The sequence below is a fragment of the Tympanuchus pallidicinctus genome, unplaced genomic scaffold (genome assembly GCF_026119805.1).
Source record: "Tympanuchus pallidicinctus isolate F22 unplaced genomic scaffold, pur_lepc_1.0 scaffold11, whole genome shotgun sequence".
NCBI classification, from domain to species: Eukaryota; Metazoa; Chordata; class Aves; order Galliformes; family Phasianidae; genus Tympanuchus; species Tympanuchus pallidicinctus.
This window is the reverse complement of record NW_026294627.1, coordinates 14504712-14524441: the sequence shown is the minus strand read 5'-3', so window position 1 is coordinate 14524441 and position 19730 is coordinate 14504712. Positions and strand designations below refer to the sequence as shown.

The following is a 19730-nucleotide window of genomic DNA, read 5'->3' as shown; positions in this document are numbered from 1 at the left end:
AACATGGAGAATATTGTACCCAAACATGCTCTGCTAAGGTTGTTTGGTGAACACTGAGATTTTTACAAGGCATCTTACTGTTCTACCAACAGTTGCAGTAATATAATTGTTTCTGCATTTGTTTGTGACTGTGTTGTATTTAGGCTGGGATTCAACGCAATTTAAGCTTTCAAATGCTATGTATTTGTAACTCACCTGGGCTCCTTTGTCTCAGTAGAGGAAAGCCAGCACCTCCCTGTGGCAAACCCACTCCTTTAGAAAAGAGCATCAGCAGTGGGGAGGGGACTGCTCAGAGGCATCACCTCACTGCCTTAGGTGTGAGCTCCTGAGCTGTGGAAGGCTGAAGCCAGGTGAGATGAGTGCCTCCCACATGGTCAGCATGCTGAGTCCCAGGCTGGGCTGTGCATACCTGCAGGCCTGACTGGCTCCCAGTGGCATTGGAAAGCCCTATTCTGTGTCACCACTCTAAAATATGGTCCCTAGGGAGTAATAATGGCTCTTACAGCACTTGATTTAATGTGGTGAGGAGTCTGCAATGTTTGATGGAGTTGGAACAGAACAAATTGTGCTTCTGTATGTGGAAAGAAAAGGGGAGAAATAAGCCACATCTTTGCTAGAAGTGGTAAAAATAGTAAAGTGATATCACTTCATGTATTTTGAATTATATTCATGCATTTTAAAGAACTCATTGGAATGTTCTCTCTACAGCTTCCCTGACAGCAATTAAAGCATCACAGCTGTCACTAATGAACACTATATGAAAATCAGCATTTTTAAAGGTACCACACACCAAAATACCATTTCTGATTCCTAAAGGAAAAACCTGAGTGGTATGTACTGCTCTGCAGCCGTAACTAGGGATTGCTGTTGACTTTCTAATAGTGGATGCAGAGTCGGGCCAGAAGGTCACCAGGATAATGTCTAGATGGAATTGATACAGCAGAGTCTGATTTAACTTCAGGGTTATTCCATGCACAGATGCTAAAAATTTGTAATATTCTTTTCATTAGGCAGTTTTTTCCAACTTGGAGCCTATACGTATCTAAGAGATGCCTCTTAGATGCAGCTCAGTACATTGCCAGTGCCAACTGAGCTGGAAGTAGCTGGTCAATGCACAAGGGAGCTCATGTGTAATTAGACTTTGTGTGATTGGCAAATGGGCATACATTTTTCCAAAGAGAGCAACAAATAACTGGTGTCTTCTAAGCTGGCTGAGCAAAGTCCTGCCCAGCACTGAGCTCCTGCTTGAAAGGGATGAATTGGCATTGCTCCCATGGAAATGTGGGGAGGTGAGTCCTCTCCACAGCTGATCTGGTGTGACTTTGAACAAGGTACCTATCGGTCCATTTTCTGATACTTCCTAATCGTTTTTGAAATGCAGATTGTTATCTTTTCAGTTCACCCATTAACTCAGCTTATGAAAAATAAGACTAATACTCTGTGCTTGTCTGTCTCCTGTCCCTTCATTTAATGCCTTCATGTGAGGATTGCCATACATTAATTAGTTGGTTGGTTGTTTTGTTTTTTTTTCACTAAACCAATACTAAGGGTGCAGAATTGTATGCTGTTTTCCATTTACTAATTAGATTTCTTCCAGAGACTGTGTGTTTTAATTGGGCAGAGTAAATATTTCAAGGGTGTTTCAGTTCACCGATCAAGGTTTCTCACATAAGCTTTTGTAAGGGAAGGAAATGGACTCCTCTTTCTTCTCTCTAACACATACACACACTTATACATGTTCATTTTAGGGTTACTTTCCAAACTTGGTTGGACATAGAGATTAATGGTTGAGTAAATACGTGGAATTACGGTAGCGATTGCCCACTAGTTCCATTAATGCTTTTGTCAGAAGGTCCTATTAAGAGGATTAGCAAATCTAGTGAGAAGTTAATCTTCCATCTGTTAACAGCCTCAAGGTATCCAATTGCCACTTACAGAAAGCCAAAGGATCTGAGTTTGCCCTGCAGAGGTAAGACAACTTGGGGTACATCAGTACCTCCACCACTGATGAGCATGAATTTTCTGTGATTTCAGTGCAAATTGGATCTGCCTGATCTTTTCAAGACTGCTTTAAAAAAAATGATCTTGGATAAAAATCATCTTTAAAAAAAAAAAAAAAAAAAAGGAGATACTCCTTCCATTTTTCCAATGTTCAGCCATGCTTCTTCCTTAGTCAGTAATGATAAATCCACTTCTAGATGTAATGCCTTGGCACTTAAATAGACGACTCACCTTTCAGCAGCACTGAGAACTCATGGACTGGAGAAAGATTGTGGCAGATAGGGATAAAATTATACCTCGGGCCCTTTAGATGTTAATAGAGGCTCCCCTTTCAGCGCCTCTAGAAACCAGGCCACTTGAATACTGATGATAGCTGAGAGCTGTGACTAGGCATGGCAAATAGGGTAAGGATATACATCAGGAACGACGGGGAGAGCAGATCTGTGCTTCACCCTGCCAACACCTGCTGCTGGCACTGCAGGGGCCTGGCTTTATGAACTGTAAATGTTAAGAAGTAAAGCAGCCTGTAGAGAGTTTACTGTACTGAATACTGGGGAAAAGGTATTGAGGAGAAAGGGAAGCTCAGCAGACTTATCCCCAGCATAACCCCAATCTTAATGGTGCTGTCAGGCCAATCACCCATTTATTAAGATTTACATTACAATTTATGTCTGTATTTGGCTGTAAGTCTCCATTTATACAGTTCATTCTGTGGACAGTCTGCTACAGTCCTTTCTGTATTCATCTTATCTGCTAGATCACAATTGGCTCGATGATGAGCGTATTGAAATATTCTAAGCTTCTTTTGGACAGGGTAACAAAGTGTGATAGCTTAAAGAGAACTGAAATGTTCATCTGGCCGGAAACACTATGGTATGGTTTAAAAAATGCATGAGCTTGAGATGGTATTTTACAGTATTTTACAGTGTTCTCATTCAAGTGCATCTTTTTGTTGTGGTGAGGACTGGAGGTCTTTTCTTTCCCAGCACTGTGAATGTGGCAGGGCTATCAGCAGTGCTCTGTCCAGAGATACCTGTTAGCACAATGTCAGCTGGACCAACTGAGGTTCTGCAAGTTCATCGCAACCCTCCTTAGAGCTGCAAACTCCAAGTGCTTTCATGCTTCAGACCGTATTAGTTCAGTCTGTCCTAAATCAAATACCTTGTAAACAAGACTAATCTCAGAGGAGGTAGTCTTTGTGTACCAGAGCCCTAAGAAACTGCTTACCTGGCATATTTATTTATAAAGCACTAATCGCCATGCTGCCTGGTGCTGTCCCCATCCATATTTGCAGCAGTGCGATGAGCTGATATGCTCTTGTTTGCAATCCTCGGATTAGAAGAGCCTTCAGGGAAGTGCCATTTATTCTTCAGCCTTTCCCTGCTAGTACAGCAAGCTCGTGGTTTTAATGTAAATTAAATTTCAAAAGTTTAGAAAAATCATGTAAAATACCTTTTTTGTAAATAAGTAGATATTTTGAGAACACAGTGGGTGTTCTTAAAGGAGAAGAACTTTGCAAAGATGGACCTGGGGGTTCTGATGGACATACAAACATGAATCAACAATGCTCCTGAACACAAGTCAGCAATATGCCTCTGCCTCTAAGAAGGCAAACAGTATTCCTAGCTGCATTTTGCAAAGCATTGTCATCAGATCAAAGGAGGTGATCCTTCCCCTCTCCTCAGCTCTGGTCAGGTCACATCTGAATTGCTGAGTCCAGTTCTGGGCCCTCCAATAACAGAGACACATGGACATGCTGGAGTGAGTCAAATGAAGGGTCGTCAAGATAATGAAAGGACTGGAGCACCTCTGCTGTGAGGAGAAGCTGAAAGAGCTGGGTCTGTTCATCCTGGAGGAGAGGAGGCTCAGGGGGGTCTCATCAGTGTCCATAAATGTCTGGAGGTAGGGTGCAGAGAGCTCAGAGGCAGGCACTGCTCAGTGGTGCCCAGTGCCAAGATAAGTGGCAATGGGCACAAACTTGAATCAGGAAGTTTCCTGTAAACATGAGGAAGCACTTGAACCAGATGACCTTCAGAGGTCCCTCCTATCCTTAGCCATCCTGTGATGCTGTGAAGTCCTGCAGCTAGTCTGTGGAGGTCTGACATGACCCAGGCTGTTGTGTCTTTCCTGAGGAGTAGCTTTTTCAGTCTGATTGAGTTATTGCTATTCACAGTCAGCGTAGTTGTTGACCGTGGAGCTAAGCAATCATACTGTACTGTTAACACCTCAGCAGCGCTGAAGTTGCTGAAGTCCAAGAGTGATTTTGCCTGACGGTGAAATTTGGAAGTGAGCTCCAGACACGGGCAGTTTTGTCACAGAAAGCAAGATGCCAAGGGACCTGTTTATCTCACATATCAATTCTGCTGATCTCACTTAGATCAGAAATTGCTCTATTTTCACATGCAACGCAAACAAAACATTGATTTCTTTAACTAAAGCAGAAGTGCTCTTTCCATCAATTCTCTTCAAATGTGCTCAAAGGAAGAGGAAATTCTGAGTTATTTAAGCTGTCTTGTTATGTATTCCTGTGTGTGACAAACGTGTGAATTTCTGCCATCAGGTCTCACTCTCATTTCAAACTGAAGTGCCAAGCACGTCTCTGTGAGATGTGGACAGCATTTTGCACAGAAGAAGTCTGTGAAGGCAGCACCGACCCAGATAGGTCCTTTGTTTTGGGCTGGCCCACCACAAACTGTGTGGCAAATTTCAGGTAAGAAACGAGGCATGTTTTATTTAGCAAGTTACTGAAATGTGTTTAGGCTGAGAGGCTGAGACAGCCATAGAGTCATTTCAGCACCAGTGAATATGGGAGGGAAGAATTAATCGATTCTAAAAGTAGTTCCCTCTACTGCTGTGAGCAGGTCGCCCTCCGTGCCCCATCTTCAGTCTCTGCAAATGTAGCAGCAGTACACTCTCTTATCACTTAAAAAATCTGAGAGAGCATGTGATTTGGCAGAGCACTGTCTGTGCTGCAGACTTGCTCGGTTGGAAGTCTCTTTTTGTTGTTTTCGGTTTTTTTATATAATTGGAACATACTTCAGTTAATTAATGAAATGAATTAGAAATAGTAAACAACGAAGCTAATGATAGCATCCAAGAGACCCTTGTAGGACAATTTCAGGCAGAAATGCTTGTACTGGAAGTAACAGGAGACATAGGGCAAAGTAGTGACTTTTTTTTCCTATTTCTCTCTTTCATAAAATTATGCCAAAGAAAATGTTAAAATTCCTCCTGAAGCAAAATCACTGAAAGATTTTGGTCCATCTTTGCAGCATTGGCTGTAGGACACATAAGGGCTATAGAGGTAATGTCAGTGATTAGGCTAATTTCACTCTCAGTGAGAGGGCTGTCATCTCTGTGTGCGAGGGAGTGCAGTGTCACCCTTAAATTCCAGATAGTGGTTGTGTCTTGAAAAATGCATTTTCCTCTTTACCATCAGAGCAAAAAGCAACATGGCTTGATTTTACATCACATTGTCCTTATCCAGAGTACTGTGCACAAACTGTTCTTTGTTGAGATGTTTGTTCTGTTTGTGACTTTTTGTTTGTTTGTTTAATAATGCTGAAACAAAACTTAAATTTTCTATTGATTTTGAATTGATCTCCTGCCAATAAACATGAGCTTTGATCTGGAGATGCTATAGGATCCTTTATAGCTATTAGAAAGTAGGAGAGAATGAAAGCAATAGCACCAATGCAGAATCAGAGATCTATAGAAGGGAAATTGTTTTAGGAGTGGAAGTGCATAGAAAATATAAAACACAATGTGTGAGCCCATAGATAGCATATCCTACAGAACTGAAGCAGCCAAAGCAGAATCACAGTTACAGTGTTTGTGAAGTGTATGCCCCTGAAGCAGCATCATTCAGTAGATTTGTAGTTCCCTAAATGCCTGCTCTGAAAATGTGAAGAGCCTGATTTGCATAAGTAGCAGAGGGAATAGCAGCTACTCCATCTGGGGCAGGATGTAGATGAAGGAAGTTGGCACACAATTAGGTTAAATTTCTTGTGCTGTCCTATTATTAGCTACATTTACTTGGGTAGTTTTTTATCCTTGAAAGTGCCGAAGCAAGACGGATGTTAAAAAGTCCAAAGCATTTCTAAGTGAAATGATGTATGTGTACTTTGTAACTTGGTGGTAAGCCAAGTAGTAAATAAGAAGATAAATAAACAGTGGAAATAGAAGGAAGCCTATGTACCTGAGGAAATACCTTTATGCTTTTAAATTAAGCTTTCATTTTTAAGCAGAGTACTCTTCTCTTTGGACATCAGTTCCTTACTGAATTCACAGTAAAGCTTTGATTCCTGTGATCAAGATAACAGCTGGGGCTTTTGATCTCCCTGGCAGGCTCTCCTGTTTTTTAGGGAAACAGCTTTTTCATTCAAATTTCAAAAACTCTTTTATTTTTTGTATATATTTATGGCATTTGCAATCAAGAAGCAGTGCGTTTCACTGTGATTTGTTCAGGGGCTCTTTTGCTATTAGAATGACAGCTGATTTGTCTCTCTTTTTCTGTAATTCTTGCAGGTCTGCAGAACAGAAGGAAACGTGGCTCTCCTTTTTGCAAAGGTACTTTATTGTAGAGTCTTTGAAGGCACTGGAAAAAGTCACAGTCATCTAGACCAGTGATTCAATACAAATGCCATAATTATAGTAGCTCTTTCAAAGAAAGAAAAAAGTCATTCCACACCTTCTCCCTGCTGAGACCTGCATGTGCCCTCTGTGCACCAGTACTTGGTCAAGGAGGAAAACTCTTTTCCTTGTTTCTGACCATTGCCCAACAGAAAACTGAAGCTATTTGTAATGTGTTTCCTTTCCTTTGCTGTTGAAGTATACACTGCCACCTTCACTCTAGTTGAGACTTGGCTCTTTCAACATTGATGGCATCTAACCAAGCCCAGCTCAGGAACTTCTGTTCTAACCTATCTGCTGCTCATGGCAGTGGAGAGCAGTGGGGCTAACTTCGGTTGTATGAAATGTTCCCTCAGCCAGAGGTTATACACAAGACTGGGTAAATAGAGCTCTGATTTCAGTCAACGTTTTTAACAGAATACTACCAGAAGTGATTTTGGTTTCTCCACAGCTATATTTTCTGTCTTTATTTCATTCTTTACAGTTCATAGGGCTGTTCAAGTCATTCCTGCTGGGGATGATTTCAAATTCACTCTTCTCCTGTTCAGTCCTTTTCACTGTTTAGGACAATGAACTGGAAATGATTTCAGCAGATGCTGATAGTACAGCCTAAGACATTACAGTGATTAGTAGTTTTATCTCAATTTCTGTTTAAAACTGTCTTGACTTTGCTGCAGCCCATTCTTCATAGTTAGGCCTAGTTGTATAGACACTCCTGTGCAACGATTCTTCTCAGGAATTAACATCCTTCATAAGTAGTTGTCATGGTCTCAAATAATCACAATCACTGAATTATGCCACAACCTGATTGTTCATTGCGGGGGAGTTGGACTAGGAGGCCTTTAAGAGTCCCTTCCCACTCAAACAATTCTGTGTTTCTATGATTCTAAAGCAGAGTGATGTCATGTTGATGGTCTCTTTAAAATGAAAACTTCAGGGAAGTCTGCATGTTGATTTTAAATCTGGTTCTTCTGCTGTTTACACTGATTTCTGCAATGTAGCAACTTGGACACAACAAGACATTAATAGGTACCATGGGCAGTATCCCCTTCAGGCTGTGCTGGAGGCTTTCCTTTCCTCTGAGGTCTTTCAATTGCAGTAGATCTGAAAATGATCTGCTTCCTTCTAAGTTTCTGCTTGCTATTTGAATGTTGGTCTTTATGCTTACTATGTTAAAAATTCACTTGTTTTGCATTTGTTTTGGCAGTCGAATAAGGGAAGAGAAAGAAAAAGACTATCCTAAAAGTATTCCTCTGAAGATAATTGCAAAGGATGTTGGAACCTGTGCATATGTAAGTGCTCTAATGGAGGGGTATAAATTCACATCATCTGTATATCTTGTGCATGTCAGGTTCTTTTGGGTTACAGCCTCCTTTAAGGATCTAGCCCCCTCTAGAAGATTTAGCATATGCAGCCCTGAAGTGTGTGCTTCCCGCCTTTACTAAGTGAGTTCCTTTTTAAATACAGTTTTTTTAGTAAGAAATGGGCTGGCCTCTTCTCCAAGGTAACAGCAGTAGGATGAGAGGAATGGCCTGTTTGTGCCAGAAGAGGTTCAGGTTAGACATTAGGAAAAAATTCTACTCAGGAAGAGTAGTGAGGCAGTGGCACAGGCTGCCCAAGGAGGTGATGCAGTCACTGTCCTTGGAGGTGTTCAAGAAATGTGGAGATGTGGCACTGAGGAATGTGGGCCTAGTAGGAACGAGCTGATGGTTGGATTGCATGATCTTAGTGGTCTTTTCCAACCTTAATGATTCTGTGATTATAAATACTGGATCCAACACACAAGCTAAAGACTATAGAGTTTAAACCCTCCCTAAAAAACACATCTAAAACAACTTATGCATAAACGTCTTAAGAAATGTACTGCGTTCCTTTTTTTGCTTTTAAAGCTGATTTAAACTCACAGCTGCCTTCATTCAATTCAAAAGTTGCAACGTGTTTTATTGTTTATAATGATCATAAATCTGTAAAGCTGTGTATACAAACACTCTGAAATTACCTTCAATGTGGTTTGCATCAGCTTGGGGGTGTTGGTATATTGTGGGCACAAAAGAAGTTGGTAGAGGAAGACTGTCCACAGGGTGATTTACATCTTCTAAAAGCCATTTTTAACCAATTTAAATGAAGTTCTTGTAGGTAGGCAGTTCCCCAGGGATACACTGGCATTCAGTGATAATCCCTCAATTCTTCCTCTTATTCATTTGTCCTTTCCTTCTAATGGTACTTTTAAGACATGCTTTTTATGCTCAGAAGCATAAAGACCATTTTCAAGGATGTGAGAAGTTTTCACTGCAGTTAGACTTTGTTGGAGGTCTGTGCCCATCACTGAATTCTGTACTTGCATTGACAGAAGCATAAAGAATTCGTTTTCAAAAAATCATTGTTAAGGTGAGTTGTAATAGAATTGCTGGGTTGCTAAAAGAAGTGTTAATAAATTAATAATTGTGGTAGTTCTAATGAAGGACTGCAGATCAAGGTGTGCTCAGGTGTAAATGTCTATAAAGCACACACTATAAAGTGTAACACCAGATGTTACACTCTTGTACCAGGGTTGTTTGGGGGGATTTTGTATCTTTTCTCTTTTGCTATAGTTATCTCACGTGCCAAATACAGTTTCCTGATCCTGGCAGTCCTAGAAATGACACGCTGCAGCCTAGCTATTACCAGTAATAAAGCTGTGGAGGAGCACATGGAAACTTTGTGATACAAATAGGTCTTATGGCACTCTGCTGCCTGTACTACAGCAGCTGGGGATGCCCGAGAAATATTTCATTTTTGGAGGGTAGGGAAGGGTAAACACAAGGCATAAACCGTTTTATTGTATTCTAGCCCAGAGCAAAATTTATGCAAATGTGCTGACCTACTGCTGAGAGCCAGATGTCAGTGCTTTGGGCAAATGTTAAATTTTTTATGGTATGAGCGTTCAGACGTGTCCTCAAGCAAGATGTAGAATACTCTCACTACTTTCATTTGATTGCCATGGCAGCTTGTTACCATCAGGGACTTACACACTGTACAGCTCAGATCTTGTCTAAATGCAGAATGTCAGGCGGCTCTTTCACCTAAACATCACATGGCCAGTATAAAACTGATGTGCTGCACAGAGCGGCAGGCTACAGCAAACTGTCCTGGATCTGGCAGGAGCATTGGCATCCTGTCTCTGACCCCCTCCTTTCTTTGGGCCATTGGATATGTCTTGGAGGTTTGGCAAAAGGCGCTCTGGACATGCTCTCTCCTCCTGCTTTTCCCCCATGCAAGGTGATAGCAGTGGTGCTGTGCGTCGCAGCGGGGCTAGGAATGGAGTTGCTAATCCTGGTGTGCCTGAAATGTGTGACGTGCAGCGTGATGGTGCAGAGCAGCATCCCATGATGCAGGGGAAGCCTGGTACCAGGCAGCAGGTGCTGTGTCTTGCCGTTGCTATGCAGAAAGCAGGCCTTTGTGCCCACCGTGTTCTTCTGTACTGCTACTGTGCAGAGGCAGGAGGGTGCTGCAGGGGCTGTAATTTTAACTGGAGGACACATTCCCAAGAGGAAGTGTTTCTGGTATTAAGCCAAATGTAGCTTTGAGAAGACTGTATAGAAAGTGGCAAAGAATATAGAGAACAGCCTATGTGCAGTGCTCTCTTACCAGGAGTTCTTTAATAGAAAGGGAAGGAAGTGATTTACAATTGGTATGAAGCCATCTTTTTTTTCAGTGAAAAAACTCACTGAAATGTTTCTTTTCTTTTCAAAGGGGACATGCATGCATCTTGTCCCCAGGAATCATGGCACTGTGCCCTTCTGATGGAGCTCTCAGGGAAGCAGGGAGCGAATACAGGCAGTGTGTGACAAGGCAGAGGAGTCAGGCCTCTGTCGCGGGCAGCTGGGTCTTTCTCTGCAGTATAACTTACTTATTCAGCAAAATTTTAACTCCCTTTTGTTTCTGCAATGAATCATGCAGTTATTTGACTTCAGATACTCTGTGCAAATCCAATTTTTAATGCCATTTTGCCTGTCTCCTTTTTCCCTCTTCACAGTCAAAAACCCTAAATGTAACCAATGTTGATACAGCCAATGATGTCATTCTCATGGCCCTGCAGCAGCTGGGAATTTCTGTAAGTACTTGCACTGGTCTTAATGAGTCGCTTTTAATAATCAAATCTTCTCTTCTACCTTTTCGAAGATTTAGGCTATGAACGTAAATTAAAACTTTTATCATTAGCAATTCAGTGTTGTTGGAATGAAGCAATACTTTGTTAATATATAGACCTCCAGAGATCATCAAATGCCTTAAAATCCCATCCCTGTAATGAATCAGTCATGTTTGAAGTTGCTTTTAAATCCATTTTTCTGATGCATAAGAGGAGATATCTTGACACACAAAAAAATGAGTTCGATGCACTCCTTTTGTGTACTTCAGTGTGAGCAGGAAATCTGCTTACCTGCTTGTCTGTCAGTTTCAAAATATGCAGAAAAGCATGATCAGCCGTGTCCCCAGATTACAGGCACAAGCACTGCTCTCAAATGTCCGGATCAGACCCTGTAAATACCCACAGACCTTTGGTGTCATGTGAGGTATGAGAGTAACCAAGTGACTGCACAGAATCTGAATGCACCCAATTGAAGCAATGGTCTGAAGCTACCTAAGATACTTCAAAATAGTGCACTGAGTGCATGCAGCAATTCCCGGTGGATCCTGAATGAACTTCCTTTCCCTGAAACCAGAAAAGGAAGTCCCTCAGATGGTGACAGGAGTCATTGCCGTGCGTAAGAGTTCCAACTCCCTTAGCCTTTTATCCCACCTTTTCATTATGTGTCTGATCAATGCTGATGGTTATGGGAGCTCCTGGATGACAGGTTTTTAATGCCCAAAGTTGGCCGTTTGGGTAACAAGATGTTTTTCAATGTGTTGGTCTTGGTGTCTGTGTTGTTCTAAATGCAAGGAGTCTGACAAGGCTTTCCTTACTGCAGCCCTGTGTAAGATATCAAACATGACCACATGCCATTCTTGTGCTTCGTGAGACCCCTAGCCCAAATTAGAGTAACTCCAGAGTATGCTTTCCCTAGCATTGGTTATCCCTAATTTGCGCAGGCTTTTAGTGTGTCTAGAGGACTACGTTGCTGGTATGGTTGTTCCTGGGCGCAGCATTTTTTGCTGTTACAGCTGCTGTGTCCCACCTACACCAGGTCTGGAGCTGTGGCCCAAGCTCACAGTCCTGCTCTATGTTCAGTGAAGGTAGCTCTAATTCATAGAAGTGAAGAGGATATGATGTGAGCTAAAATCAAGCCCTCTGTCTGCCCCGTCTATGCCAGAAATCAAGACCACACTACATTACAGCTGCAATTCTGTAATGCAGTACATTTCGTTTTTGCCCATTTCATGGATGTCACTTGTACTTCCTCATTTCTTTTACAGAAAAATCAGGAAGATGGTGTTGCCAAAAAAGAATGTTGTGTTTGGGGTGCATGGGAGGAGGAGCTAGCTTTGTTGCAGCTCTGTGTTCTTTTGTATGTAGCAGCATCAGGCCATTCTTCCTCTTTACACTTTTATTTCAAGTGGAAAAAAAATGAAAGCCTTCTGCAAGACGTACTTTCTTGCCCACGGAATCATTTGCTCAGAGTAATATACTGCATCTTTTCACTGCATCTGCATAGCATAAAGCCTTTTTCATTAGTGGCAGATCATCAGATTAGCAATAAAATCAGATGAGCTAAATAAATTAAGCTGCAGTCTATATATCACCCAGCTCCTCCAAAGGACTGATCTGACTGCGAGGGAGCTTTCCCTTATGCACCATCTCGAGGGGCTTTTTGTGTCCAGAGAGAACTACTTGAAAGGAGCTCTGTGACTTTTCAATAGCAATTATAAAAACTACATTTCCCATGTTTGTAGTTCATGTTACTTTGGCTGAGCTCACTCTATTTTCATGCACTGGGGTTTTTCCCTCTGGTTTCTCTGATAAAACAACAACTAGTTCTCACAAAATGACATTGAGCCTTTTTCCCAGATGCTCATGGGGAGCAGAAAGAAGGGCCTTGGGCTCCCCAGCTCCATGGGTACACTTGCTGCTTTTTCTGGGACAACCAGAGTTCCAGTGACAAATGGCCTCATAAAGCCCATAAAGGACAACATTTGCAATCGGGAGATGAGCCCTGCCTGGCTCTTCCCCTTGCCTGCCCCCTCTCCCCAGTAACTAACCCATTCATATATATGTATATATATATATATATATATTTAAAAGGAAAAGTAAATACTTTTCTTGTGCTCCTCAGCTGTATTTATTTGCTGCTGGCAGCTTGCCCTGAGGCACCAGAGATGTCTCCAAAGCCTGTTTATTTTCCTTCTGCCTCCTGCTAGCTGACTTAACAGCAGTGCTAATATGGCCCAGAGAGCTCTGTCAGTCAACAAGCAAACTGCGTGGTCTTTATGGGGTGTATTGGCACTACAGCGGGAGTGTGCAGCAAGCAGGAGAGTCTCAGGAGCTCTGGGGACACTGCGGAAAGGTCCAGACAGTGCCTGACAGTGGGCAAATCTGTTTACAAGGAGGTAGGATTTAATTGTTGAGCTTAATGCTGCTTTGGGGTAGCCAGGTAATTTTTAGACTCTAATTATCCTCACTGAAAAGGCATTTAAGGTGCAATAGTTCACATTTCATACGGTATTTATCCACTTCACTGTTGCCCTTCCTTCTGAAAGTGCTTTGTATTAAATGTCATTCTTTCTGTCTCTGTTGCTTCACTTTCATATCTCAAATAATGTGCTATTCTCCTCCTTCAAGTAAGCTGTAACATTGACTTGTATATTTATGCTGAGGGCAATATTTAGAATGTGCTTTCAAATCAGCAGTTTTACAGGCTTTGCCTAAAGTTGCTCACATTCTCCAATCCTCTGGAAATTGTCTCCTTTGATGTAAACTTATCCTCCCCTCTGTGAATTATGAAGGAGGGGTCCACAGCCTTAAAGCAGCATCCAATGCTCCCAAGCCTTTAAACTCCCAGTAGCTGCACAGCAGGGCTAATGAGGCTGCCTGGGGCTGTGCTGTGTGCCATCAGTCCCTTGGGACCCACCCCTGGCACCAGCTGGGATGGCTGCAGGCAAGGGGGCTGCACTCCCTGTGGCAGAGAATTCAGAAACTTTTATGGTGTCAAATTTGGGCACTGTGGAAGTAAACTGGGTTCCACTGATGCCAGTGGCAAGCTGCTGGTTGTTGTTATATTGTGAGAAATTTGACACAAGCTTTTTCATAAGCTGGCAAACTTATTCTTGATTTTGCTTCCAAAGGGATCTGAAAAAGACTACAAGCTGTGGGTGATTTCAGGAAGAGAAGATGCTCCGTACCCTCTTATTGGTATGTCGATGACATCATTTTATTTTTCAGTGTTCACTCGTTGTCTTTAGTGCTGAAGGAAGCAAGAAATGCAGAGATTACTGATGTGCAGTTCCCTCTTCAGTTTTGTTGTGTTGTTTTTTTCCCCTTTCTTCCTCTTATTTCCCTGTTACCAAGTTTGCCTATTTAGGCAAACAGATGCTGATCCTTAATTTTGAAGAGCAACATGTCTGATTGTGTCACATTCACAGAGACAGAAAAACCTCATTTATTCCTGCTCTGCTTTTGCTATTTTTGGCTGCAGAAGCTTCTGTCTTTCCCAGAGCCAAACTCTCCCCCCAGCCACCTCCTCCCGTGGAGCCACTCCAGCTTTGCTGTATTTCCTCCTACAGTCCCATAGCATTGTTTACTCTACTCTCCTCCTCAGCACAGCTCAGCAGAGTTTTGAGAAATGCTCTGTGCTTCCACAGTTCACCTGATTCCAGTGGGCCTTTGCAAACCTGAGTTTCTGCAGACTTGTATTAGCAATAGGATGAGAGGGAATGGCCTCAGGTTGCACTGGGTTGGTTCAGGTTGGATATTGGGAAAAATTTCTAGTCAGGAAGAGTGGTGAGGCAGTGGCACAGGCTGCCCAAGGAGGTGGTGCAGTCACCATCCTTGGAGGTGTTCAAGAGATGTGGTTAGTGGGCATGGTGGGGATGGGTTGATGGCCAGACTGCATGATCTTAGTGGTCTTTTCCAACCTGAATGATTCTATGATTCTCAACTGGCTGCTCTCCTCTGACTAGGAGCAAACAGTTCTTACTGACTTCCTAAAATGCTTTTCTAAACATTCTGTCAACAGAAACCAACTCAAAGTTGAAAAATGATTTGAGATGGACTGATTTGATTTTGGGCTGTGGTTCTGAGAACAAATCCCTCCCGTTATTAAGAATCTTTAAGAACCTTTCCCCCACAGAAGTCCAGCAGAGCTCACACACAATTAGATCGAGAAAATATTGTGAAATTTCTGTTCTCATCCTGCAAATCTAATCTTAGCATTCCTTCTTAAAGCATCCTTAGCTACAAATGCTTTGCTGTAGTCAGGCAGCATTAATATTTATGAAACGTCTGATCTGCACACCTTATCACAGAATCACAGAATCGTAGGGGTTGAAGGGACCTCCAGAGATCATCGAGTCCAACCCCCCTGCCAAAGCAGGTTTCCTACAGCAGGTCACACAGGTAGGCATCCAGGCAGGTCTTGAACATCTCCAGAGAAGGAGACTCCACCACCTCCCTGGGCAGCCTGTTCCACTGCTCCGTCACCTCACTGTAAAGAAGTTCTTGCGCACACTCGTGTAGAATTTCCTATGCTGCAGCTTGTGTCCATTTCCCCTTGTCCTGTCTCCACTCACCACTGAAAAGAGTCCGGCCTCACCATTCTGCCCCCCACACCTCAGATATTTATAGACCTGGATCAGGTCTCCCCTCAGTCTTCTTTTCTCAAGGCTGAACAGACCCAGTTCACTCAGCCTTTCCTCATAGGAGAGATGCTCCAGGCCCTTCCCCATCTTTGTGACCCTCCGCTGGACTCTTTCCAAGAGATCCCTGTCTTTTTTGTACTGGGGAGCCCAGAACTGGACTCAGTACTCCAGATGAGGCCTCACCAGGGCAGAGTAGAAAGACTATGGACATTGCAAGATGTTTTGTCTTTGAAATGTGAAACTGAACTTTGTCTTTTAGACTATTATGTGTAGCTCAGTCAGATAAAATCACAGTTGTAGTTTTAAATACAGAACCAGAGGATTCAGAAATGAGGAAGACCTTTCTAACTGACACTCTCACTAGAAGTTTGAGGTACAAGCTTTGTAAAAGAAGAATCTGACATCCAACTGACACTGTTCCTGATATTTACATAAAGGTTTATCAGATAAAGCTGACTGTTATCAGAGGTGCACATTTGAAGCAGTTTGCACTTCAGTTTCATCCTATCTACAGTCTCAAATAGGTTTACTTCTACTATCAGCACTCAAATTTAAGTGTAAGATAACTAATTTAATTAACTAATGCATTTCAGATTTAATGCACTTTAGCTGCCATGTGTTTAGATAAGTTCAAAACATGTCTTTCTTGCTGGTATTTTTGAAAGCTCCTCCAGAAATGAGTTGCCTTTGCACAGTTCCAAAAGGTGCTGTTGAATGCAGCTCACCTGCAGCAGCCCTGGGATTTGTGTTTCCTTCCTCTCAGCCTCAGGCAGTAGGTGCACTTGTGTCTCTCCTGGCTTCATTACCATGCACAGGCAGAGAGGATCACTTTCATAGTGAATTGTTTTGTTTTGTTTTGCATGCTCAGGTGACAGATGACTGCTCTCAAAATCTTGTTTCTTGCTAGAACCATATGAAAAACCAGTACCTAAATCTTCAGCATCCCATGTAAAGCAGGAGAAAGAATGAACACTGAATGCACAGTCACTTGTGTTCTCTGGTGGGCTTTTATGTGATGCAGCTGTAATAGGTCCGATGGTACCTTTACATCTGTTTAGTTACACTGAATGCAGTAACTCCACATCTGCCCAGGTATTATTTATGCCAGTGTAAACACGCAGAAAAATGACAGTTCTCAGGTAACTGAGAAATTGTGTGGCCAGCATGCAGAATCTGCTTTTCTTCTGAGGTAGATGGGAGCTCTGAGAGCCTCCAGACAGTCCAGTCCAAATGACAGGAATTTCTTTTTGCACAGGACACGAATATCCCTTTGGGATCAAGATGAGCCACATCCGCGATGCGATGCCCCATGGCTCGAAGCACTGTGCCTGCCCCAGGCAGCTGCAGGGCTCCTTCCTGACAGAGCAGCTGCCCCAGGAGCTGCAGTGCCAGTTTGTGCTGAAGCCAAGTCGCCTGGCCGAGAGCCCGCCGCTGCACGGTACGTGGTCTGCTGCTGCCTCCAGAACGCAGAGCCTGCCTGTGGCCTGGCAGTGCTGGGGGAAGCCAGAGTACTGGGATGGAGGGTGTGCAGTGAGGAGCAGCGGGCAGATGTCAGTGCCAGCTGCACAGGAATTTTGCTGTGTGGTTCTCCCCAGTTTGAGCAAATGCTGTTGCCCGTGTGCTGTTTTTGTAAGTTACAGTTTGACAAGCAGCGTGTCAAGAGGTTGCTCTAAAACCAGCAAAAGAAAGACAAGATCTTCCCCCTGCAGGTTTTTGTAAGCCTAAAGGAGCTTCTCCCTGTACCCCTTTCTGTGCTGTGCAGCAAAGCAAGGAGGTTGTCTGGTACAGAAGCCAAGGCTTCAGTTCTGCACAAAATTCAGCACCTTCTGTCTGAACAAGGTACCAAGGACTGCTCACCTCCCTTACTGGCACCTGTCCCATGGGTCAGCCTGGGCATGAATTTCTGGGGTTGACAGTCAGCTGAACATGAACTAGCAGTGTGCCCAGACGGCCCTAGGTGGCCAAGAAGGCCAATGGCATCCTGGCTTGTATCAGCAATAGTGCAGCCAGCAGGAGCAGGGAGGGGATCACCCCCTCTACACTCAGCTCTGCTGAGGCTGCACTTCAAGAACTGTGTTCAGTTTTGTGCCACTCAGTATAAGAAAGACATTGAGGCCAGAGAAGGGCAGCAGCGCTGTGGAGGATATGGAGCACAAGGCTTATGGAGAGTGGCTGAGGGAATTAGGATTGTTCAGTCTGGAGAAGAGAAGGCTCCAGGCAGACCTTACTGCTCTCTGCAACTGCCTGAAAGGAGGTTGTGGCAACGTGCAGGTCAGCCTCTTCTCCCAGGTAGCATCAATAGGGTGAGAAGTAATGGCCTCAAGTTGCACAAGGTTCAGGTTGGGTATTAGGAAAAATTTCTTCTCAGGTGAGGCAGTGGCACAGGCTGACCAGGGAGGTGGTGCAGTCACTGTCCCTGGAGGTGTTCAAGAAGTGTGGAGATGTGGCACTGAAGGTCACTGTTAGTGGGCATGGTGTGGATGGTTGCACTGTAAGATCTCAGTGCTCCTTCATGATTCTGTGATTCTGTGGCACTGTACCTAGATGAAGTGAGGGAATACAGCTTCTTTATTTCACTATTCCCTGAGTAAGATGAAGACAGTAATATTTTCTCCTGCCTTTGGCCTTGGTCCTGCAAAAATACGAGCACCTGCTCTCTGTTTTGCACTCTGTTGTCAACGATACAGTGACTGCTCACTGCTCACGGGTAGAACATATGGGCAGATCTTTACAGGCTGGGGTGTTAGGCTATAAACACCATGTGACGAGGATGCATCCCACAGTGTGTTTTTATTGTGCTTCACACGCTATCACGCTAAGCTTAGTTGGGAATTCTGCCCTTCCTCCCCGTTAATGACTCTGTATCAATAAAAATAATATATGTGCACTCTGTTATACTCTGCAACCCCCAACAGTCAAGATCTCCTAAAAAGTACGAGCAGAATCCATTTGTAATGTTTTGAGAAATTAAATGTAGCAAGGCAATATTAGTACCTGTTACAAATTATTCCGGAAATTGATTGCATTTTTATATAAATTAATTTCCTTTCCACACTCCTTCACCCCCCTCCCCAAGTAATTTGTATCATATATTACTTCACAGCATATTTCAAGAATGAGGCAATCTAACAGAGGGGTGTAATTAGGTTTACAGGCCCCGCTTGGCAGCTGACATTGACTGGCAAGAGAAAATAGGAATGCAAATCAGCACAGATGTGATGTCGGCAGCACAGTGTGAGCTGTGGGAGGGGGCCAGGCTGGCACTGGGCAGCCTGTGAAACTGAAGCTGGGCCAGAGCCACACGGCTGGAGGAAAAGCTGTGTGTCCTTGTGCCTTACCTGTTTCCATCCTTGTCTGATAGAACCTATTAGAGTTCCATAGGCCTCACTGTTGCAAACCAGATCACCTTGCTGTTCATTGTGCTCTTCCCACTTCTTTCTCACCTGTTTTTGTTTTGGAAAAGGATGAAAGGTGTCTGTGTGCTAACCAAGGCTATGATCTGTTTTGGGGCTTGTCTTCAGGTCAGCAAGCCAAGCAGTGTGGGACTACTGTGCACAGCACCACGTATGGGGCAAATTACAGGGAGGAGGGTTTGTATATTTGATGCACTTCTGCTGTGTAACTCTCCTTCCATGCTCCAGAGAAACTCTCCCCAGGCAGGAGAGGACTTTCCTGCTCCTCAGCAAGTGGTTGTTCTTCTGGTGGTGGTGCTACCTGAGCACTAACAGTGTTCTGTTTTTTTTTTTTCCTGAAAACATGATAAAACCGGAAACTTGGAATCCAAGTTTGAGCAGCATCTTCAGCCACTCTCCCTGTAACCACAGCACACACATAGCATGTACCCTTGGCAAGTTCAGAATCATATGATTTCTAATCAAATATTACCCTGGCCAGGGTTCCACATTTGTGAGGCAAGCAACTCTGTGCCACCAAGCCTCCTCATACCATCCTGATGCCATCTCCTGCTGTGGCACTGGTGTTGCTGGACAAGACTCACCAAAGGGAAGCTTCTGCTACGAGGACAGGTAGAGAGAGCTGGGGCTGTTTAGCCTGGAGAAGAAGGGCTCTGGGGAGACGTGAAAGCAGACTTTTGGTATCTAAAGGAGGATGTAAGATACAAAGACACTTTAGTAAGGTGTGTTGTGATAAGACAAAGGGAAATTATTTCAAACTAAAAGAGGGGAGATTTAGATTGGATATAAGGAAGAAGCTTTTCACAGTAAGGATAGTGAGACATTGGCACAGTTTGCCCAGAGAGGTGGTGGATGCCCTATCTATGGTGAGTTCAGGTCAGGCTGGATGGGGCTCTGGGAAACCTGATGGAG

General features: G+C 43.4%; 1 protein-coding gene across 2 annotated transcripts in view; it reads left to right on the top strand.

Moving 5' to 3' along the window:
* The window catches only part of ARHGAP20 (Rho GTPase activating protein 20), a 60449-nt gene that overhangs the window by 28994 nt on the left and 11725 nt on the right, over positions 1-19730 (top strand). The window contains exons 4-10 of one of the 2 annotated variants that reach the window (XM_052671306.1): positions 1910-1969; positions 4562-4711; positions 6529-6570; positions 7841-7925; positions 10649-10726; positions 13894-13960; positions 16661-16843. In XM_052671306.1, coding sequence (XP_052527266.1) covers positions 1910-1969; positions 4562-4711; positions 6529-6570; positions 7841-7925; positions 10649-10726; positions 13894-13960; positions 16661-16843 — 665 coding nt within the window. The remainder of the gene's footprint in view (positions 1-1909; positions 1970-4561; positions 4712-6528; positions 6571-7840; positions 7926-10648; positions 10727-13893; positions 13961-16660; positions 16844-19730) is intronic. The other variant, XM_052671308.1, reaches the window with a different exon arrangement.